The sequence below is a fragment of the Pholis gunnellus genome (assembly GCF_910591455.1).
Source record: "Pholis gunnellus genome assembly, chromosome: 4".
Taxonomy (NCBI): Eukaryota; Metazoa; Chordata; class Actinopteri; order Perciformes; family Pholidae; genus Pholis; species Pholis gunnellus.
Window position 1 is genome coordinate 5,931,942 of NC_136530.1, and position 23,734 is coordinate 5,955,675.

Below are 23,734 nucleotides of genomic sequence, written 5' to 3' on the forward strand. Positions count from 1 at the left end.
AGAGCCAAGCTAGCTGTTTCTAACCTGTTAGTTTGGCTAAGCTTAACAGACATAAGTGGTATCAATGGAAAGAAAGCAAATATCCGTATTTTCCAAAACCAAATTCTGTGGTAAACACTTAACTTAACTTCAGAAATCTTAACGTTTTGTTCTACGATATAAAATACGTCAGTAAATGCCCCTCTTGTGAATGTTTAAGCGTTAGTGTGTCTAAAAAAGGCAGTTGCTAACAAGTAGCTACATGAGAAAGTCATCCCTCTGACTGGTCCACCTTCACGGCCTCGTTGAGTAAACTCGCGCTCACGCGACCTTGTTTATAGCCCAACGTTAGCTTTTTACTTCTGCCGAATCACGCTTTAAAAATCATAAAAGTGGAGTTCATTTGTAATCTTGTTTGGACAAAACGCTTAGTATGTTTGCCACTGAGTTTATCTTCTCTAATAATCCAAAATCCAATGGAAAAATCCTTTTGGCTTTTTTAATGGGAGGCAAAGAGTTCGATGCCAACTTCCGGGTCGGCCAACAAAAACACGTCATTCCTGCAGCTTTGTAGTCCTCTAACAGAACTCCCTCACCCTGGTGGGATCATACCAGCATTTGTGAACGTGACGACAGAGCCGAATGAAACAATATCCTCCAGGCACACATTATCCTAATGAATGTGTACAATGTATTTTTCTCTCAGGGGAGGACCGGAGAACAAAGTCCTGCTCCCAGAGAGAGGAACGCAGACATCTGATTCCCTTCAAAAGAGCCGTCACTCCCATCCCTACCCTCACAGCTGCGGTCTTGTTTTGCAGACGGTCAAGGTCTCGGTGCTGTTTAGTAGCCGTGTTTTCCAAGAGATAAAGCCAAGGCTCATTCTTGTACATCACACAACTTCAGTGAGGAATGACAAGAACTGTTGCCCATTCGTGTTGTTAACACAGTACTTGTGGAACATTTCTTGGCAGGTTCGACATCCTCCGGACAGCAATGTGAGGTTAGAAGTCTAAACTGTGGGAGTCGGGGCTCGCACTGAGGAGCGTTTCAATTAAATAAAACATACATAATCTGATGCAACTCTTAACACTTTTTATTGGAGGTTTCATCCAACATACTGTGGGCCAAAATGTCGGGCCCCATCAAAGTCTTTTGATTGAAAACTATTGTGGATATTTTAATGTACGAGTCCAAGTGAAAACCTTCACCGCACAAGTTCAGTTACACGGAGGTCCGGCTATTTGTGGAGAAGCAAAAATGCAGCAGTACTCATTAAAAACAAACGTCTGAAAAGTTCAGTTCAATCCAATTTGATATAGTTAAAACATATGTACGGTGGAAATATTAAGCGGTTTTGAATATACAGATTAAAGTTTATTATGACGATCATAACCAGAGATGTGCTGTATTTTTGCTTATATATATTTCACAATAAAACTAATTTGCAGTACAAACTATCATGTGCAAATCTTCTATGAGAGGCAATAAATGGATCAGACATAAACGCCACACAACACACAAGAAAATTCAAATATTATATGAAACATTTTTTTATTAATAATCATAAAATGCAGGAAGGGGGGGAAAAGACAGGAATTCCATTTGTTTCATTATAACATCTTAGGATAAAAGCACCAACACCGAACAGTAACAAGTCATGAAAAACCCCAGGGCCTTTTGGAAAGTACGTTTGCCATTATTGCACCTCAAACCTGCCCTGGCTTCACCGATCAGAGATCACTGAACACATACTGTAGGTCACATGTGTCCTGTGTGTTTAACCCCCCCCCCCCCCCCCCCCCCCCCCGCCTTAAAAACAAAAGGGGAGAATCCCAACAAAAGCACAGTGAACCAGCTCCTTGGTGACGCAAACCTAGACCGAGGCATGTGCGAGATGAGGAAGATGCTGAAAGTCGTCGCCATTTCACAGCTTCCGGAGGTCAGACAGACTCGTAAAGCTTCATAAAGCTGGATCTCACTGGAGGCGCTGGATGTATGTGACAGCTGAGAATCAATCTGAGGAGACCCTGACTTTTGAATTTCACCTCGAAATACACTTACTCAGGGGTTGTCCTGGTCCTGAGTTGGATTACAAAGGGACTTGATCTTTGCCACATGATGGCGAATAAGTCTGTGACATGCAGTAGTTTAAGAAAAATGGTTTAATTCGTTTCAAGCCATCTGGTAAGTTCCTGAGTTAAGACCTTTGGCAGGATTCGGAGTAAACGGCCTCGACTGCAAAGCTCTCGCAGATGATCAATAATGCACCAGGAAGGAGAATATAGAGAAGTGCATAGAAGCATTAATTCAAATCATGCTCAAATACCAAAGGGCTTGAATAACAGCACCTCATCCCTTTGTAGATGTGTAAATATAGCTAGTAGGTTGAAATCTGTAAGGATCATTTCTGACACTCCCAACGACGATTCTCACTTGCACATACACCGCGCCGCGCCTCCAGACTAGAGACATTTCCGTTGGTTAAACTGGACCGTCAGAAAGCCGCCGGGCAAGCTCGTGTTGCACGTCACCAAAACCATAAAACCCCGCAGCACAACAGAAGAAGAGTAGTATTTATCAATAGCTGCAATTTCCTTGTTTTAAGTGAAGGAGAGCACCGTGCTGTCTGTCTGACTAGTAGTATTAGAAAAACGGACAGGAATCTGAAGACACCATTGAAAAGCATAACATGTAACTGCAATTGTATCAAACACCAAGAATAAGAAAAATCAAAACAGCATCAACAATAATTACAAAAGACCTCTCAGTGCTGGTAACAAACTACAGTCTCTAACCATGTCCTAGAATCACTTCCTCGCAGGTGAGAAACACGTGTGTGAGTGCACAGGACAGGAGTTTACAATAAAGCTTTGAATTATTAGTCTAATCTTCCCTTAGATATGCACCGGTAAGGGGGGGGGGGGGGGAGCACACACACACTAAGTGTTTTACCACCATCAGAGGAAAAACCACACAGGAGATTTACACCAGCACGTCTTTGCGATGACACAGTACGGTAGGACCTGGTCAGCAGGACGTCTGAGGACAGCCTGTCTGTAGAAGAGGTTTGACGCGGAGCGGTTTGTATTTATGCACCAGTGAAGATTTAGTTTGTAAGATCTGAACGTCCATTGATTGGAAACAGAAGCACCATTTTTTTTTTTTCCTGCAGAATCTTGTTTGATAAAAAAAGAAAATAGAAACAAAAGATGTGGAAGCATCTGATAAAAGTGATGACAGTTCTACTAGTCTCGTTGTGTTCGAGCCACAGCACCGTTGTTTGTATGTGTTCGACGCACACAGACTTGGAGGTTCTAGTTCTATCACAAGGAGTCACGTGCGGCTGTTCGGAGCCATCTGTTAAGGTCCTGTGTTGGCAAAGCTTCCCTCTCCTTGGCTTCAAGCCTCCTGTTTAACAGGCCGAGTTTAAGGTCACAATGCCAGCGCCAAAACACCTCTATTCTTTCATATATATATATAGATATATTTATATTTATATATATAGACTGTATATAGATACTTATTTTATATACCTTTCTGTTTATGGTGGAGACATACAAGGAAAAACAAAAACTTATGTACAAAAACAGTGTGTCTTGTTCACTAAAAGATAAGCAGCTCGCTTCTGAGATCAAAGCGGGACGACGAGTGTTTGAAACTGAGAAACATGAACAGAGTTCCTCATCAATGTTTACTCAGACCAAGCTGCTGCAGAGCAGATTTCATCCAAACGGTGGCGTCTACAGTTGTACACTCGGCATTCAAAGAACCAGGTGATCGCAATATTAAATACCAGAAAGCGGCTTTACAAACGTCCCGTGTACAGCACCAAGTGTTCCATTTGTTATTGATGTTTTCACTCGAGAATAAATAAGATCAGGTAAAAGTCCTAATTTAGCACCATTGTTTTCAGACTGTGAGTCAAGTACACACACACACACACACACACACACTATTGCGTTCTACAATGTCAACACATTTCAGGATTAAAGAAAGAAAGAGAAAAACAAAAATACCGAGGCAGATGGAGAGACAGACAGCATAAATATAATAATCTAAATTATACACAACTATACAGTTCGGAGAATGAATCACATTCACAGTACAAACATTGTTTACAAAATAAAAATTACACAATTAAAAAAAAAAAAAGCAAACAAATAGGTGTGAAGAGTCCAGTAGCTTGTTGTGGTTCGATGTTTTCTCAGTGTGAGGATTTGCATGTGTGTGCGTGTGACTCCACACACACGTGTGTCCATGTTTTATGTCCTTAACATTCGACAGCAGAGATAAATAGGAATAAGTTTAGCTGAAGAAGAGTTCAAAGTTCCTGCTTTAAGAGTATTTCGCTACGTTCCCACATAGTAGTGTGATTTACCAGATTGACTGAGGACGAACGTGTAAATAAATACAGAAAGTGGCCGATAAGGTCGACATAGCACCATCTCATTAATGAAGTTCATGTTTGTTTTAAAATGAAAAAACGTGCTCGGCTCAGCATCATCTGCAGCTGTTGTTGCTAATTCACCATATTTTCCAAATAAGGCCGTCGTCATAGCGTTGTGTTCAGCCTTTAAACAGACGTCCACATCGTTAAGTTCATTCATTTAGAGAATTAAAATGTAATTATGCCTGAAAACACAAAACATATCTTTTTTTGAGTAAACTAAGAAACTTAATGTTCAATATTTGATATGAGCAGAGAAACACTGAACCACACCTGAAGAGTTGTTTTTGCTCAAGTTAGTAGCAAAGAAAGGAAATATGAGATTTGTGTGCCAAAAAGGGGCCAGAACAGCATATTCATATTTCATTTTACCACTTAAAATTAAGTAACCCACATATTTTTAATTTAGTTAAACATGAAAATATTGTAAATCATCAACTTAAGCAGTGCTTAAAGTGTGTCAACAAACCAGCCGTGCACATCTCCGGCCGCACGAGTAACTGTATCTTACTATCCAGTGTGAAGTTAGACCCAGAGTTCCTCATCTTGTTTCAGACTCGTAATGTGTTGCAACAAATATTGAATTTCACCAAAAGAAAGCAAAACAGACACGAGAGCACCGCTTGCAGAGAGAACAAACTGCACGACATCCGAGCAGAGTTCAAAGAACTGGTCTGTGTGCAAAAGCGTGAAGAGAAACGTGACGAGATTCAGATCAAAAAGACGGACTATGTGCTTCAATCTGCTTTCAAATGTTACATTAAATCATTCAAACAGATTGTTTTGATAGTGACTAAGACAAAAGAAAGACATCATCATAACTATTGAGCACCTTGAATTTAAAGCAGACATCCGTTCACTCCGTGCTGAGCAGCAGCAAGTACTGATTTCCTTATTGTAAAACCTTTAAACCATCATTTTAAACACCCGACACATAAACATGACCAGTACCTATGAATTCTGCTCAAGGCGACTATAGTGGTCGTTAGTGTGTGTGTGTGTGTGTGTGTGTGTGTGTCTCTCAGAGATCCCAGTACAGAAGCCGGTCTTGGAGGCGGTTGGGTAGTGCAGACGTTTTGAAGCACCAGTGAGTGAGGAGAGTGCCTTAGTCCACACCGGGACATTTGCATAGTTTATATCATTTTTGAGGTAGTTTTCAACAATTACCTGAAACGTCAAAAGAAAGATGATGATGAGTGTCTCTATGGGGTTTGAATTGGGTCACTTTCATAATTATCCCCCAGCACACTTTTCAACACTTTAAAATCTAAAACCCAAGAATTGACTTACCTTGTTCAATCACAACAACAGCTTGTTTGGAGCACAGGTATCACACAGGTATCCTGTCTCTCTCACTCCCTACTAGTCTCTCTCTCATTCTCGCCCTCTTTCCACCTTCTGATTGCCCTTCCCCCTCTCCATCCTCCCCCCTTCCCCTCACCCCCCAAACCCTATCTAGGTCGGTGGCCAGGGAGCTGGGAGGTCGTGTAGGTGCCATGCATGCCCTGAGTCCTCCACATGCTCCCACCACCACCACCACCACCCGAGCTGCTGGCCTGTGGTGGAGGGGGCAGCCGAGGGGAGTAGTGCACCGCGTATGGACGAGACGAGGAGGAGGTCGACAGAGAGGAGGAGGAGGAGAGGGAAGCGGTAGCAGCAGAGACAGAAGCAGAGGAGGAGGAGATGGAGAGAGAGAGGGATGACTGAGCTCTCTGGTGGTGGAGAGAGGAGTGGGACAGGCGGGAGGAGTGGAGGGAGTCTGATCGAGAGGACGGCGGGGCGTCAGAGTGCGTGGGTGCCGAGGAGGCGCTGCTGTGCAGGGGCGGAGGGGGGGGGCAGGGTGAGTGTGGGCGGAGAGGGGCTGTGCAGGACTGACTGGGTGCGGCTGTGCTGGGCCTGGGACAGGGAGACGGGGAGCGGTGAGGACAGGCGCGTGGAAGCTGGCTGGGGGGTGCTGTGCTGCTGGGTTTGGGAGGAGGAAGAGGAGAGACTGAGCAGAGAGCCGAGGCCTCCAGACGTGGGCAGTGCCACCCCAAACTGATGGGAGGACACTGTGGGAACCACGTGGTGAAATATACCTGCAAATCATACAGCAGAAATGGAGGGATGGGGGAGAGAGAGTAGAGACAGAGAGGGGGGGGAGAGAGAGAGAGAGCAGTGGCAGAGAGCGAGAGGGAGGGGGGGGGGGGGGGGGGGGGGGGACAAAGAAAGAAGCAGGGACTGAGCCAGGTTGTGCAGAGCGCCAAGCGAGTCTTAGACAAGCACATAGAAAGCAAACAGAGTCAGTCCACCGTGACCGTCACTAAAACAAACCGGTTGGCCAATTTAGGATTGCACAAAACCGTTCTTATTATAGATAAAATGATTTCTGGGTGGATTTTTTTTTGCTTACAAGTGAAATGACTCTGACAGATACACCCACAGAAAATGACAAGATAGTAATGTAATAGCTCATGTCAAACACGTCAGTAATTCATGGTCAATCAGTTTCTATTGGTTCAGATTTCTCCATTTTCAACATTTTTGTTAATTTAAAAAAAACATTTTCCAAGGGTGTTTCCAACCGCAGCACTCAAACAGCACGTCCATGTCAAAGCGGGGCGGCACAGTCAGTCAGTGGAGCGGCACAATTAATCAAATATCCGCAGCGAACACAACTTTTTGGCTTCTCCCAATTGATCGACTCAGAACTGCACTGCGAGTCAAATCGAGTGCTTGCTAGACTGACGTACAGCCACCAGGAGGAGATCGAGGAGCGTTGGCTTCCTTCTGTGGAGAGCCGACACGTGGGCTTCAGTCCAGAGTAATATACTGTAATTCACCCGTCTGCTCTCTGTTGTATAAAAATGCATTTCATGAAGAACTTTATCTTCAGTCTTATTTAGATGTAAAGATTCCTTAATTAGCAGGAATGTATCCTTGCACAACATTAAGGGAAAGCAGTGCTCTGCTGATTCATTTTGGGTCAAGATATTTGGTACAGTTTGATTTTGCTTCTAGGAAATGATCTGTGAATACGAACCCGTCGTATTTTGAGGCAAATATTTAAATATTAGCAGGAATGTAGCATAACATGAAAGTGAAAGCAGTGCTTTGTTTATTTAAATGTGAATGTGCAATAAAATTAAAATCGTGATTATCATTTTGGCCATAATTGTGCAGCTCCACCAGTCAGTCAGTGAGTGAGGCAGACATAGACACAGCAGCACTGGACCTCCACTTACCTGTTTCTATTAGCAGACCCATTCCCTCAGGACTCACACTATTCTTTGTAAAGAGGACCCCCCAGACTAAAACCATGACCTGGGACACTGACAGCTCAACGATCCCGAGGTAAAACTCTACATGATCAGTTTGTCACAATGATGCTCACCTCCAGCCGCTCCCCCTGCCAGCCCGGCACTGGAGAAGCTTCCCAGGGCGGAGTGTCCGTTGACGAGCCTCGGGGTCCCACTCACCGTGGATCCGCCGGTCTGGGCCCCGAACAAGGACTGCAAGACTGAGGCCCCTCCGAGTGGGAACTGCGACCCCAGGTACTGCCCCACAGAGGACCCTGTGGTTGAGGAAACTGCTACAGGACTGCCCCCCACCTTCCCGCTCAGAATGCCCCCACCACTGCTGGCAGCAGCAGAGATGAAGAGGTTCTGACTGGCCAGGCTGCTGCTCGTCTTCATTTCCCAGTCGCGAGGGGCCTTCTGTTTCTGGAGGGCCTGGCGTTGGTCTGAACCGCTGCCTCCCTGGGCGCCGCCGCCACCACCGCCGCCGCCGCCGCCACCGCCGCCCCCGACCCGGGGCCCTGCATCCTGACTGAGGAAGGGGTTGGGGTTCATGTAGCTGGACGACTCTCCGTCACTTCCTTTCCTCGCCTGCTGATGCTGTTGTTTGTGATCAGAATCTGAGTCGGTCCCCCGGCACGACCCCCCCATGCCGAATGGAGAGCCCCCCTGTCTCAGGTCAGAGTTGGGTTGCTTGGGGTCGGAAATGGGCGAAAAGGTGGATTTCCACTTGCTGTTTGAGGACAAGGAGGATGAAGAGGAGCCGTCACTGCCTGTGCTGTTACCACTGCTGCTACCAGACTTCCTGACTAGTGGAGGAAAGAAGAAAGACGGGTTGGCGTCAAGTAGAAGTACAAAATTAAGTTTTTAATAAAAGTGACATTTTCTTTTCTTACCTCTTTCACCATCCCCATGTCTACCAGGTCCATCTCTGCTCTCTAAGGATATAGTGGCAATTTTTCTTTCAATTCTAGAGAAAGAACATTCAAAACAAAATGAGATGGAGCCCAATAATATCTGCAACAGAGCTGAGGCAGTCAAAAGGTCATACTTCCATCACTAGCTTCAGATCAAAAGTAAGTAGGCAGCTCAGCATGTACGTCGTTGTTACTCTTATCTTCTAGTATTAACATAATAATGACTACGTTACCGTGAACTGGAGCTGTCGGCAGGGTATCCTGAGTCCTCGTCGTCAGAGCTGGGGGCAGAGGAGTACCGGCCCGAGCCGTTGAGCTCCAGCGGTCGCTCTCTCTTCAAGATGGGAGGCTGGTCCAGGTCCGGCCCGATGGGGCTGCGGCTCGATTGTTCTGGGGAGGAGATGGCAGAGATCTCCAGAGGCTGGTTGATGTTGTTCACCTGTTGGGAGAAAAAGAAAGGACGGGCAAATGACAATGAGCGAAATCACAGGGCGACAGTGGGGCTAAGTGGAGAGCGGGGTCGTCCTTCAATCAGAGGATCTCTTCATGCCCTCGGTGACTCACCATGGAGTTGATGTTGAGTGGCGACCCAGAGGACGGGTTGTTGGACCTCCTCTTTGGGGATCCGCTGGCTACGACCGCGGCGGTGGAGCTGCGTTTCCGTCTCCCCCGCTTGCGTCCCTCTTGCGAGCCGAGGCCGTGAGAGGAGTGCGATGACGTCGTGTGCGTGGGGGGGGTGTGAGTGTGCTGCGTGCCGGGGGACTGATGCTGATGGTGGTGGTGGTGGTGGTGGTTTCCATGGTTACTGTGGTATCCCTGCTTGTTGCCGGCGTGATGGTGGAGGCGTGATCCTCCGGCCGCGCTGCTGCCCCCGCTGCCTGACGAGGAGGAAGACGAGGAGGAAGAGGAGGAGGAAGAGAAGAAGATCCTCCTCCGCAGTTCGCTGTCCTGGGGCTCCGTGTCGGACTCGCCACCGTGGCGGTCCTGCCCGTCCTCTGGAAGGATCCTCGGGGGTCCATCTGCGTACTGAAGCACCCCTCCAGTGCTGAGTGGAGGGCTCTGGGTGGGACCTCCTCTGCCCATTGGTCCCGTCAGAGGAGTGTTGGGGTGCGGTGGAGGGGATGAAGAAGCACCATTATGGTCCTCAGGATGGGGACCTCCATTCATCAACCCTGAGCTGGATGAATATCCTAAACAGAGACCAAGAAGGTAATGGATTGAGATGGACAGGAAGAGTATAACACATAAATAAAGAAGGCACTGATCATATCTTGTTTTATAATAATAGTGAATACAATATGTGACCAAAAGCAATCCTTACCATTGGTCTGACCTGCCTGAGACACAGGACTCGGAGTACTTCTCTGAAATTATGAATGCAGACCAGTTATTATTATTATTATTATTATTATTATTATTATTATTATTATATTATTATTATTATTATTATTATTATTATTATTATAAGCAGTGAACAATTTGTCATAAACTGAAACCAAATAAAAGTGATATTGTCTGGTTAAAAATAAAAAAATAATTTCAGTTTTAGAACAATAATATATTAAACTGAATAAAGGAAACCGCATGAATTTCTGCCAACTCTTGCAACATTGAACCACAGAAACTGAAAGCATTGACATTCCAGTAGATGGCGCAATGCTGCAATAGTTTCACACTACGGTCATTCCTACACAGTATTTTATATGTACATGTAGCATATTTCTGAGACATTATACCCGCCCCCTCCCAAAAAACTAAAACTACTGTCAGTTACTCAATATAACTGAGTAACTGAAAAGTAAACTAAAACTATCAAACCCACACTGAAAACCATCTAAAACTAAAGTAAAACATATTGAACTAATTGGAATTTAAAACTAATATAATCTTGATGCAGACACTTCATCACAATGTGAAATCCAAAGAAACAATCTAAAAACATATTATAAACTTAAATCTGTGATTACGGAGGTGAACGGACTAGAGTTTGATCCAACATATTTCTAACCTCTTCATCTTACTGTCAACACTTCGTCAATATAATTCTTCCCAAGTGAACTTTCCATTTATTACATCAGCACTAATGTAGAAGTACTTTATGACGGTTACCTACAGCCCTGCACTGAAGGTACTCACCAGTCTCTCAACACGGCTGGGCAGCACCACGCTCGCCAGAGGGATGCTGACGGGTAGTTTGCTGGGGTGGACCGTACTCAGGGGAATACTTATTGGAAGGCTTGTAATGCTGTTGTCACCCTGAACAGATGGGCTCCTCTCCTTACCGGCCTATATGAGAGAACAAATGGACAATGACTGTTATCAGTGAGAGAGCTGCAAGGAAGGTAGAAAACTTGCACACATATCAATAGTGCAAGTACACAGACAGCGAGATAGACAAACGTTTACCCTCTCGAAACCTTTATTCTGGACATCGGATGCATTAGGAGAAGGGCAGTTCAGTTTGGCTCCAAGCGGGGAGTTAACGCCTCCAAATTCCCTTGAAAAAACAAACAGAAACTGTCAAATGTAGCTTCAGCTAGTTAGCCGTCCGTTGCCTCGGGGAGCAACGTGGGAGAGCTTGAAAATAAAAAGGTTTTAGTGTCAACCAACCTGTATGTGGTCATCCCCGGACCTCTCAAGTGAGCGGAGGCAGTTGGGTCCTGGTTCAGGTGCCTCCGCAAGGCAATCTTGGCGGGGGAGAAGCGTGTGTAATCAGGAAGAGCGTAGGAGGAAGTTTGCTGCCTCTGCCGTGCATCGGGGATGGCGGGCACGATCTCGTGGTCGGGAGAGATGGGCAGGTAGCGAGAAAGAAGCTCCCCCTTGGTGTTGGCCCGGTCAAAACAGGGCGAGCTGGTGCCATTGATGGACAGATCCGGGCTGACACCGTTGAGGGCCGGGGCCGAGGACAGGCCAAGCTTGGAGGAGTCCATGTCGGTGGAAGAGCGGGACTCCAAGCTCTTTCTGTACGGGGAGCCGTCACGGGGGCTGTAGGATTTGAGCTGAAGCAGCTCCTGCTGCCTTTGACTTTTCTCCAGCTCCACAATGCTGATCTACAAACACACACCAGGGGGAGCCATTACGCTAAAAAAACAGGCATCGGAAACATCGCTGACATGTCTAGGAAAATGTTTGTGACAGCAATTCATCAACTCATCCAGAAAGTAACATTATACCCAGCAAGTACCGAGGAGTATACAAGAGGTGGAAGACAGAGAGATACAAGCATCTGGTATTGAATCCAGTAAAATGAGGAGGCGGACTGTGTACCTGCAGCTCCAAACAGTGTCTCTGTTTCTCTGAGATTTGTCTGCGCAGCGCCTGCTTCTCCTTCAACAAACTCTCCAGACACAAAGAGCCCCAATCGAGCCTTAGCTCCTCACATCGAGACTTCAGCTGGAAAACACACAAACAAACAAACACACTTGCTGTTATTCAATGAAATATAATTCTACATTGGCTTGACTACAGCTGAACTGGGACTTGGGAGAGCGGCAGGAATGGTGATAGGTGTGAACCGCTGGGGACGATGCTGTAGTAACAGGTTGGAGGTTACAACAACATAGCAGAAAGCCCGGGAGGTCTCACCAGCAGCAGGCTGTGGTCTCTCAGCAAGGCCATGTCTCTCTCAAGCTGCTTGGTCTGCTCTTTCAGCTGACGATTGTGGGCCGATATCTCCTTCTGGGCCTGCAGCAGGTCCTCCACAGTCAAGGCTTTCACTCCCAGCTGATCACCACACACAGACACACACACAGAGCTATGCATCAGCTACAAATACATAACGCCTAAACAAGAATTTAACATCAGTGAAAAACCTGACTTCCATTAGTCGAAGTTCTCACCCTGTAGCAGTGACATAGAAGTGAACACAGTCGGGTTTTAACATGTATTCGTGCCAAACGGTCACAGTATGACAGGAATAATGTAATACAAACCGCAGTATTTTCAAAGTTTCAACCAGAGAAGCTTTGGGTTAAGTTAATGCAAATCACAAAAGAACACTGAAATGAAACGTATGTTCTCCATCTTTCACATTCCAGCTGACTGTTTAAACCATGTTCACCTGGAAATGGGATATAAGCTGTTCAGGTTGTCCATCAAATAGCCGTATTTAAGCACTAATATCAATACACATGCTGTGCTTTGGATGAATGTGTATCCTTAATCTTATAAATTATCTCAAAATAAAATAACTTTCTAAGGATGGATGAGAGTCAAAGATAAGGATGGAAACCAATATAACAATGTTCCTGTGTCCGTGCAGCTGTGTAATGGAGAGAAATGAAGAAGCAGTTCCCACCTCGTCGAGTTTGGTCTGAAAGAGACCTTTGATCTTGTCTTTGTGAGACTGACAAACAGAGTGCAGCTGCTCCGCCTGCCCCGACAGATCACTGTGTTTTTGCTAGAGACAGAAAGGAAAGAAGACCACAGGTAAGAGTTTGGGCAAAATTGCAAACGCATTAAGAGGTTGCGTTTTTGTTGGCAGGGAAATTGCCGCAGTAGCAAATCAATAATGTCTGCAAAGGCACTACTTATTACCTTCTCCTGTTCTAAAAGCTGCTGCAGGTTGGATCGGTACTGAGGAGTCTTCATGTGGGTCATAAACTGGAGGTATTGAACTTTGATGTTATCTGTAAAAGAGGGTCAGGGAGACACAGGATATACATGCATTAGTTAGGTTGTTCGGGGGGGAAATGGCTTCTACTACATCTGACCAGGCTTTGAGTCTCTCCTTCTGACCTCTCATTTGTAAATTCTGCTCCTCTCACTGTTGCATTAACTTTTCATACGGATCAAAAACGTCTGGTATAATACGTACGACTACTTTTAACATGACAGATACAAAATAAATCCCAGTCTTCATCGACTCACCGAGCAGTTGCTGCAGAGCAGGAGGAGTCGGGCTCAGAAGCAGCTGACTGGAGGGATAGTGCTGGACCTTAGGAGGTAGCTGGTAGAAGGGGCTCGGAGGCGGTCGGTATGCATCTGTACACACAAGAAGAATATTCACGTTAAACTGAGATTTCCAGGCCATACAGTGTAGATGTAAAGAGGGCGTCAGTCATTTCTGTAACATGAGGTGTGTGTGTGTGTGTGTGGCCTCTGACCCTGAGGGGGGGCTGCAGAAAGGGTCTTGGCATGCAGCAGATCCAACGCGCTCTGATTCTTCTTGTTTTTCTTCTCGACAGCCGGGGCGGCTTTCTTGGGTCGACCGCGCTTCTTGTTGTTGTTCAACTTGCGAGGTTTGGGCAGGAGTCGGGCTCTTCGGGGTTTGGCAGAGGACTTGACCACCGTCACTAAGCTAGGACGCTCGTCCTCACCGCAGGAGTCCTGCTGTAACACACACACACGGACAAACGCACACGCATGTCATACAAAGAGCACAGACAGCTCGCCCTGCTGTGTTAAGTTGATTCATGTTAAGAAAGAAACATTTCAGGGACAAAATGGCACACATTCTAGAAAAAGGTAATGCACTTCAGGGGTCGGAAAAAACAAGTAGACGCAACTCAGAGCTTTAAATGCACCGGTGCGTGTAACTCGGTACAGAAAATATGTTGTGCTGGGGCGGCCAACTCTCACGCATTGAAATGAAACTCAACATAAAAGCTTAAATCTGTTCATATCTTACCTTGTGTTGTTCTTTAGGTTTGGTCGGCGTGGTGCTATTGCTTTTACTATCCTTCGTATCCTTCTGCTGACGTCGCCGAGCTACCTCTTGCTCCTCCTGATGTAAGAAGGAGCAGTTTAATCGTTTGACACAGAAAAAAAACACAGCGAGTTCAGTGACTCGTGTCAACACACCGAGGAAGAAGAAAATCACTTACCCTGAGTTTAGGATTTTTGAGAGTAGCAAAATAGTTTTCAAGCTGAAAGAGGAATAAAGTAAATATGTTATTTTCATTATTATTTTAAAGTGCCAACATTCTACCTAAGTTGAAATAACCATGGTGTTTACATCAACATTGGCTGTAAAATGAATTCAGAAATAAAACATTGTGATGATTTTCTAAATCCTGCACAGTCTGTACTGTTATGTCTCATTACATCTAAACAGACACGCTTTACTCTTTTTAAAGCAAACAATGAACAAGACTATGTTTAATATTTACAGCCTGTGATGCGTTTTGAAACCATAATCAGTTGTACACTGATTCGTTATATATGTTTTCCTGCAGAGTTTTTGGATTATGATATTATAATGCAGACAAGTAATGTGCTTTGATGCAGACACAAAACCTACACGCATGAGGTCAGCTGGCTGCTGGTTGTAGAGAAGCTTTGGACCAGTCGCCCTTTGGACACTTGGCCACTTCTTTGAGGTTGATTTATCTTTACTCACCTACATTTGCTTAACCACCAAAAACCCATCCTCTACATTAAACAATCCAAAAAAATACATTGGGACATGTACGCCATCTACTGTGGAGCCATTCAAGTTAAACCAGCCACTGTTGGGTACAATAATGGAAAAGAAATGTATACATATCAAGAGCAGCCACACTTATAGCACGTAACACTTTTTAGGCAGCCTGCCAGCTCTCTCACTGGGGTTCCCACTGATAACAAGGGATTGCTTTAACCAGTTACCAGAGTGACGCACACATCAGTGTTATCTCATGCACCTGTCTTACCCTCTGTGTTCTATCCTCAGATTGCTTACTTCTGGGACTGACTACTCATTAAGACAATACCAGTGTTATTAAGGCGGTCGATCTCTGGAGTTTAGGTTACTCTTTGTCTCTCATGTGTAATGTGTTTTGTACTGCTTCAGCAGTCATTTAGTGTTTATTATTAGATTGTCACGGTCTCGTCTAATACACATTATAGTCTCTGCACTCCTCAAACATCTGCAGTGCTTACTATGGTGCGGTCTATGGTATGCAGGTAGTAGGAAACTGGCTTTCCAGTCCAGGACACGGAGCCCCTGAGTGGAGAAAGCTCCACCACACGCATTATTGTGCCAATATCTGCAGGACAGAGAGGGAAAAACACAGCATGTCAGATGCACGTCAAAGGAAGCATGAGACAGTTTAAATGTGCTTTTGCACTAGTTGTGGTACTTACCACTCAAGTTTCGACTATTTATTCTAAAATTTAAAGGTGCAAAAGGTTTGGAAGATACAATTTTTCCACCTGTGGAAATAAAAAAAAGAACAACTAATAAAACAAAATCAAGAAACACTTTTTTCTTCAGATACATTCTAGAGGCTGTAGTGGACACATACAGCAGTTCTTATGGCAAACATAAGATGAAATACAATCACTTCCCCAAATTAGAGCCAGTAATCCATATAATCCATGATATATTCTAAACTAAGCAAGCGTTGTCATAAAAACGGCTGTTGGCATCTGCTACTAAAAGCCCTATTTGTCATCCTTTGATCAGATGCCTCCTGAGGCCTTTTAAATGTTTCAAATTTGTTGTGGCTCATCAACCATCTGCTCCGCCATACAACTCATTCAGTGACATTTAAAATGAACACATAGCTCACTGTGGAGATTAAACGCCTAACGGAATGAGAATCACATATTTCGATCTCATTGTCACAGAAACTATTTTGAGGTTAGCGGACAAATACCAACCTTCCTTCATGTTAGCAAAGCGCTCCTTCAGCTGGTGATCTACCTCTGGACCAAAGGCAAAGTTATTCACAAAAATAATACTGCAAGACAGACGGAGAGAGAAGTATTTTAGATCTACAGTTGGAAGTAAATATAACATATTCATTTTGGCAAAGTTCTGCAGGCACATTTATTAATGCTAGCTATGCTGTAAACCTTTCACATAGGAGCCCTGCATGTGATTTATTATCTGGATACCTAGTCATCTGTAAGTAAATACATTTCATAACATAGCTTTTATTACAGGTCTGAACCTTTCTTTACATGGGTTTCTATCTTCCTAGTGCCTCACTGTATAAAGTCAGCTAATAAATGGTCTCATTGGTGGAAAGTGGAATGGAAATTGCTTCTTTCAGAGAGATACGGTGATCCGGCTTGGTATAACACCTTGTGTTGGCGATCCTTTCCTTCCATTCTTCAGACAGAAAGTCACCTCTCTCCAGCTGAAAGACACAAAGCAGAGTAAAGGGGGAGGAATACCGCGGCTCTGCATAACAATATTTTGTTTTTTTTTAAAGTTTGCATCATAATAACTTACTGTGTACTCCCCATGTTTCTTTCCGTACCATTTCATCCACTTTTTAAACTCTTTATCCATGCTCTGAGAGAGAGAATGTGAAGATTAATATCCAAACAAAATGCTGCTGTGGTGTGTTGCAACAGGGTAATGATGAGACGATGAAATGTGAACCGGAGAAATCCACTTTGACGATTGATCGGACACAAAGACGCCACACAGCGGAAAAACTTCAGACTTCTCGGTTTATCTGCCAGCGGTGATTTGCACTGCGATAACTCTGCGTCATTCCGCTACAATGACCGAGGAAGCTGAGATTTGTGTTTATTGGACACAGCGCTGTGGTCTCGCTTTTCTCTGCTCTCCGGTCCTGCGAGATATTTATGTGGTTACCTCTGCATAGGTAGCTGGAATGTCTGCTTTCTCTACACCGTAGTAGTGTCTACAGTTGGTTGCTGCTGCAACCTGCAGCACTACCTGCCCCACTCCTGCAAATGAGAAAACAAGAGGATCGAGTCTTACACCGCACAGATAAAGACATTAAGGGCAGGCCGTAGAGCCACCTTGTTTATGACTTTAAGGGAAACGTGGGTATTTTTCAACCTGGGCCCTATTTTGTGTCTATGTGACTGAGAACGCTGCAGACGCCAGCCACTAAACGGGCTGCCATGTAATCACATCACTTGATCCGGTCGGTTTGTTTTTGTGTCTCTTGCTCGGAAATCAGCTTAATATTCAGCCATGACATGCTGTCAATAACAAACGGATCAAACGGTACATAAAAACTATTAACTTCTCTGTATAGTTCTCTGTAGGACTTTTAGTGGAGGTACATTGGCGGCAAGAAGTTGTCCCAAGCGACACTGCAGCTCGTTTATTGGCAGCGTTCTCGCTAAATACGCAACCAATTCTAAAAATGTGTCACTTAAGACACAAAAACATCAGAAAGTCGGGTTCAGGTTAAAAAAAACAAAGTAACCTTTGAATAACAATGTTGAAAATTATTTACTCTTTCACCCACACTGACATCCTGACCGACTCCTACAACTCTAAACAACTTCACTGTTCTTTAAGAATAAAAGAAAAAAAAACTGTTCCCACTACATGATAAGTAAACTACCAAACATATTATAAAAGGTCTGGGGATTCACTACTATGTCCCCAAAACAGCAGCGGACTAACCACTGCCGAGGTCAACGAAGGTGTCGTCTTCCATCATTTCCATCTCGTCGATGATCTGAGCAACGAGGTCGAAAGAGGTCTCTCCGTACACCTCGGGGGAGAAGGGCTCATAGTTGTTCAGCTTCTCCGGGTCGGTCACCGAGTGGTTGTACACCTGCTGTAGGACGTGTCTCAGCAGCCCGTTAGAAGGCCGCTTGTTCAGCTTCATGGGCTGGGTGGTGCCTTTCCACTAGAGAGTTGGATTATATATTTATTCACACAAAAACTCTCAACGCGCGAAGATTTTATCCAGTGGTGCTTGCCTTTCAAAGAGAAGGACAAAACAACAATAATTATGTTGTTGTCTAATATATAATAATATCTGAATGATTCCATTAATAATCATAATAGTTTCTGTTAACTGTGGACTGTATAGCAACAGCACTTATGAAACGTGGTCAATAACTACATTATCATTAACGATAGATATATTGTAGCATTGATTCAGGAACACTGTGATAGACTCACAGGACACTGATACAGTGTTGCTCACGTTTAGTGATTAATGTTTCCACTTCACCTACAGAGCACTAAACACCCTCCACACACACACACTCACCAGCTGGTGAAAGCTGTCGATGGCCCTGTTGTACTTGTCACAAAGTCTCTGCATGCTCTCGAAGCTGTGAGAAAAACAAGACACAAAATGAAAACAATCATTTAGTACAAGATGAAATCCAACCTCACCTGTGTTAATGGCAGATATTTACTGTGACTGACACTTTAAGAATATTTATTTATTTATTCCAGAGAAAACCAACCTCAGACAACTTAGAAAACAAATACAAACAGATGTAGACACTCGGCTCACCTCTTGGTGTCGTAGTCAATGAGTACGTAGTTTTCCATTGCCAGTTTGAGGTCTGGGATCTCCTCACACACCCACCTAGAGAACGCACATACACACACGAAGTCGTCACTAGGTCACACACCCGTCACTTACAGTCACTTGTGGGAGTTCAGAGTCAGAGTAGATGTCACTTACCGAATGGTCTCGATGATTTCATGAGCAGCGTCATGGTGTTTATCCTGAAAACAGAAAGAAGTTACAAAATGTCAAAGACCTCTCAATGTGATCCATGACATTCAACAGCACCACAAACTACAGCTTCCAAAATGACCATAAAGTTTTATCAACACCTCTCAAAAACTACAACAAAAACCCAACATTATAGCCTTACTGCAGGACTGTTAGTTTACTGCAAAACTGTAGGGTTTACTGCAGAACTGTTGGGTTTACTGCAGGAATGTGTTACTGCAGGACTGTTACTGCATCGGTTTAAGCTCGGTGCACCTAATTAAACTGGCAACTGAGTTTAGAAAGCCCCAAACAGTCTTAAAAATATAGAAAACTCCATATAATATGAATATAAAGTAAACATTTATTAAAAACACGGGCACACGCACTGAAAGTCACTAACATAACTAAATTACAGCTTCATGTTAACACACCGCAATGAACACTACTACTGATTCATCCTCTCGTGGCAGTAACATCTCACAGACAACAGTGAGCACAAACGTCACTGAATACTGTTTAGACTATTCAGGAACTCAATGTTTACAACACATGCACTCTGAAATGTTTGTGTGATGATGTTAGTTCCCATAGTAGACATTTCATTGTGGTGAGACCGGTATTCACAGAATAAAATGACCTGTTTAGACCTCTAGGATAGTCACAGCCTCACTGAACCACAGACTAGAGACCTCGGACAGTCAGAGGATGTAAGGCTTTCCCATGTATCCTCACAGTGTGGGGGTTAATGAGGAACAGAGGAGCTCGCCATCCAGTCGTAGATAAAACGCAATTCTTGCAGAAATCTCCAAATGTCAAAAAGGTTGTGTTACAAAAATCCCAGCCTGGATTTATCTACGGTGTTCCTGGAGATCTTGTTGTCCTAATGTGGTGCTGCAACAACTTATGAGACATAATGGCATCATATACACTTCCATCATAACGTTCTTAGCCCTTATACACTTTCAACATCTGAATAAGTGTCCACCAGAACACAATGTTTATTACAGACCTTGACACACAGCGCCGAGCTAAACTGAGCATCTCAAATTAATCGTCATGTTCCAAGCTTCCAGATGATGTACTTGACTTTGATGTGGCATATACTGTTGACAAGCTATCTCCCCTTAAAACAGACAAATATTGGTTTATGTTAGGAGGGAGGGAGGGAGAGCGGTAATCTTCAACAAAGGCACTTGAGTCTAGAACAAAGCTTCATAAAATAAGAAAAGATTTTAATGATATTGACCCCATGCTGGGAGTCAAAAGTTAGTCATCTTAGCTGGAGTGTGCTCAGCAGCTCTGTGGGAGTAACAGGACTCAAGTTACAGCCAGAGCGCAGCCAGCCTGAGCCTGTTGCCTGAGCTGACCCACTGACCCACTTTCTGTCTCCAGCTGCAGCGCACTGCCAAGAAGAGCCTCTGGTGGAGGGAACGAAAAGGAGGGGAACGTGAGAGAGGAGGAGAAAAATCAGAGGGTAAAAAGGAAAGAAAGTGAAAGTGAGAAGAGCTAGAAAGTGAGGGGGTGGGGGGGGGCAGGGAGAGAGAGGTGGGAAAGCCTGGTGTTTGTCAGCTGTTTGAGGCCTGGCACAGCAACCACAGCTCACAGCCTGGAGCTCCCGGCTTCCCGCTCAATACTGCCCGCCACTATGACACAAACATCCGCCAAAGCTCAAACATGCACGCGCACGGACTCAAATATGCATGGCAACACAGGAAATCTACTGCTATTTCTGTCAGGCACAGCGTTTCGGCTGCATTGTCAAGCTAACCGCTAGCTGTGTTGCTCATAAAGCAGCACGACCTACAAATCTTCTTCGGCAGATTCAACACACCGTGTTCCACTTAAAAATGGAAGGTGTACACGGTGTGTGAGGATATGAAAGAGACTCTGTGAGTGAAGAGAGGGGAGGGGGGGTCACCTGCTCACACAGCAACACCAGCAAAGGGCTGCTGCTAAAAATAAACACCGTCTGAAAGGAGACAAAAAAAAGAGCAGGAGACCCTCCTCTCTCTCTCTCTCTCTCTCTCTCTCTCTCTCCTGCATGTATGACTCCTCCTTTCCTCACCACCTCTTCAGTCACTCTCTCCTTACACCCGTGTGACCCATGGTGGGTGTCGGGGTTTTACGCTACGCGCTGCTCCACTACGTGTACCTTAAGAAGCCTACGAGAACAAATGACTAAGGCAGGCGTGCCGCTTACACCCTTGAACTACTCTCACTCACCACGGAATACCAATTATCTCAAACTAAAACTAGATACCTGTGCTGGCTTTCTGTCTTTTAAACAGAGAGGAGTTGTGAAAAACACGTGTGTACACTAGCGGGTGACTACCAGCATACTGCTATCCAGATAAGATGTCTCGACAAGTAATTGAAAGTAATTGCAGCCTTGTAAATAATAGGTGTTCACAGGTGAGAACCAAACCAAAAGACGTTCAGCGGTACGTCTTTTAAATGCTTTGTGGGCCCGGTTAGCGCCCACGCCCAGAACCAGATGGACAAAGTGCTGCACCCCACCAGAAGTGCTCTTCATATGGAAGCATTTACAGATGCACAGATGTGGGGATTTAGTGTGAGATGGGGAGGGAGAGCGAGAGCGACGGGGAGGAACACAGAGCGAATTAAAGTATTTTTATGGGCTTCATTCGGGGGGGGGGGGGGGGTTTGAGTAAAAGCTCGCCTTATATTGCATCAGCATGTACAACGGCCATGTTGTGTGTATCACAACACACACAGCACTGTCTTCATGCTTTGTGGGTGAGATCAGCGATCGCAGTGCTCTGTGGGAGTGAAGAATGAATCTAGATGCAGCTGCATTACTATTGGTAATCTGTTGTTGCCAGCAAGCGGTTTAAACGTGACTGGGGGAAACACACACGCACTGGCATGTGTTTTTGTATTCTATTAATAAAGCATTGCCGAAGAGAAGCAGTATCTGCTATCCTCCTCCCTGTAGAGTTGACCATATGGACATGAGAGGAGAGAGGAAGTCGTTCCCCTTTGAAAACAGGAGTGCACCACCACATGAACAGGCTCCATATTGCAGAGCTCCACATGCAGGACTATCAGCTGTTTCTAAGCTGAACTGCTAGTCCCAGTATAAATAGATATCAACAGTATAGTCCACAGTATACATTCCTGGCATGTTTGCTCTCGTGTTTACCCGTACACACCACAACTTAAGGAAATGGGTGAGGCAATGAATCCAGTAGGGAGGAACTGTTAAGTGTTATCAGATTGTGGCCTGGTGTAAAAGGGAGAGTCCACTCTGGCAGCCAAAGCAGAGAGGAGCGGCCGATTACATCAGCAAGTAACTCTGACTCAGGCACTCGAAACCCATTCACTACATATTTTTTGATTAACCACAAACAAACCGATAGCTGGAACTGAAATAACCAGAGTGCCAGGCTAGGTGCAGCGTGGGCGGAGATGAGAAGTACAGAAAAACCCACCCCACACGTTCTGAGAAATGCAGCACCGACCGTCTTGCCACAATTACAATACAGGAGAAACACAACTTAAAGTCAACTATACACCTCTGAAAAGACCACAGAACTTGCAAAAGCTTCCTCTTCCGTTTGTCTTCAATGAGTCAACTGCAACCAGTCACTGACGTGCAGACAGTATGATAAGTGGAAATACAACTACAGTACATGTAAGAGAAAAACAAGTCTCAGGCTACATGCACGTGAAGAACTCAAACGACCAAACACAACCAGTTGGTCTCAATCATAGAAATGCTATTAGATAATAAAAACAACACACATATACACAAGGAATGCCATACGACACATGTCACGTGCCTGCGGCAGAGTTCACACAAACGCATCTTGGAGATAATCTCCAGTGTTAACGTCGATTTTTTTTTGTAACAAATGGCAACATTAGATCTGAGCAGAGACACACGTGTATGACCTACTAACGCATGTGTTTCAGTAAAAACATGACAGGTTATAACCGAAAAAGCTAAAGTTTAGACTGAGACTGACATCGTGCAGGATGTGAAGAGTGGTCAGTTTAAGTCGCTCCTATTTCAAAACATCGTATTACTGGGTGTCAATGTTATGGCTTGGTTGTACACTACATAGTTACGTTAGTCGGTACTCTGATCACATGAACCGTAGTCTGTGTGGTTATACTTTTTGGGGATAACTTGCTAGTGAAAAACAAGCTAAATGTCACGATGTCTGTCACCGTCCCGACCAGTATGACCTGATCACCCGGACGAGCGTGTGCCATTGCTCCTTCAGCTAGCCAATGCTAGCACGAGAGCTAACGTTAGCTAACAAAAGACAAAAAACAAGAGACAAAATATACATCCGTGACGGGTGAATTTTAAGGGTTCAACACTTACGTATACCGGTAACGGCCACGGATAGCCAGCGGGTTCTGCTCCGACCGGAGATTTGAGCTTCAGCTCCAGCTTTTCTCCCATTCTCCGCTTCACGGTGGTAGCTAGCTAGTGGCTGCTCTCTGTTAGCCAGCTGGTCAGGTTAGCGAGCGAGCTACAACGTGAACATTTTGTTAAAGAAAGAAATACGTGGAAAACGCGTGAAATAAAAAAAGACGGAGACGCTCGCGCGGTAAACACCCACACGATACGGTCACGTGCCCGAACGTAATCTGACTAGGTTTTGTTTTTAGAATAAAAATGCGTGGTTTATGTCCACTGGCAATAACACATCGTCTGTACCGCCGCCATCTTGCCCCGGCATGAATAAATATGGCAGG

The 23,734-nt window shown here is 44.8% G+C and overlaps 1 protein-coding gene and 1 pseudogene across 3 annotated transcripts; both read right to left on the reverse strand.

Moving 5' to 3' along the window:
- Window positions 1-1,525: 1,525 nt before the first annotated feature.
- On the reverse strand, window positions 1,526-23,734 carry dot1l (DOT1-like histone H3K79 methyltransferase). 2 transcript variants are annotated; one of them, XM_079157584.1, is made up of 28 exons: window positions 23,358-23,734; window positions 18,968-19,011; window positions 18,794-18,868; window positions 18,542-18,605; window positions 17,944-18,172; window positions 17,155-17,249; window positions 16,783-16,845; window positions 16,632-16,687; window positions 16,206-16,285; window positions 15,687-15,755; window positions 15,483-15,589; window positions 14,447-14,488; window positions 14,251-14,346; window positions 13,727-13,952; window positions 13,491-13,604; window positions 13,158-13,249; window positions 12,919-13,020; window positions 12,207-12,344; window positions 11,889-12,014; window positions 11,232-11,671; window positions 11,028-11,118; window positions 10,758-10,907; window positions 9,943-9,985; window positions 9,186-9,811; window positions 8,855-9,060; window positions 8,601-8,674; window positions 7,803-8,513; window positions 1,526-5,596 (listed from the first exon to the last, which is right to left on the reverse strand). In XM_079157584.1, exons 1-28 carry the CDS (start codon window positions 23,436-23,438, stop codon window positions 5,586-5,588), a joined length of 4,251 nt encoding a protein of 1,416 aa, XP_079013710.1. In that variant the 5' UTR covers window positions 23,439-23,734; the 3' UTR covers window positions 1,526-5,585. The 2 variants fall into 2 exon arrangements, with proteins under 2 accessions (XP_079013710.1, XP_079013711.1); XM_079157585.1 differs by lacking the exons at window positions 18,794-18,868; window positions 18,968-19,011; window positions 23,358-23,734 and having other exon boundaries at window positions 17,944-18,245; window positions 18,542-18,603.
- Window positions 5,881-7,675, reverse strand: LOC306694799 (annotated as a pseudogene). Its single transcript has 2 exons — window positions 7,654-7,675; window positions 5,881-6,507 (listed from the first exon to the last, which is right to left on the reverse strand). The product of its transcript is annotated as an uncharacterized misc_RNA (transcript).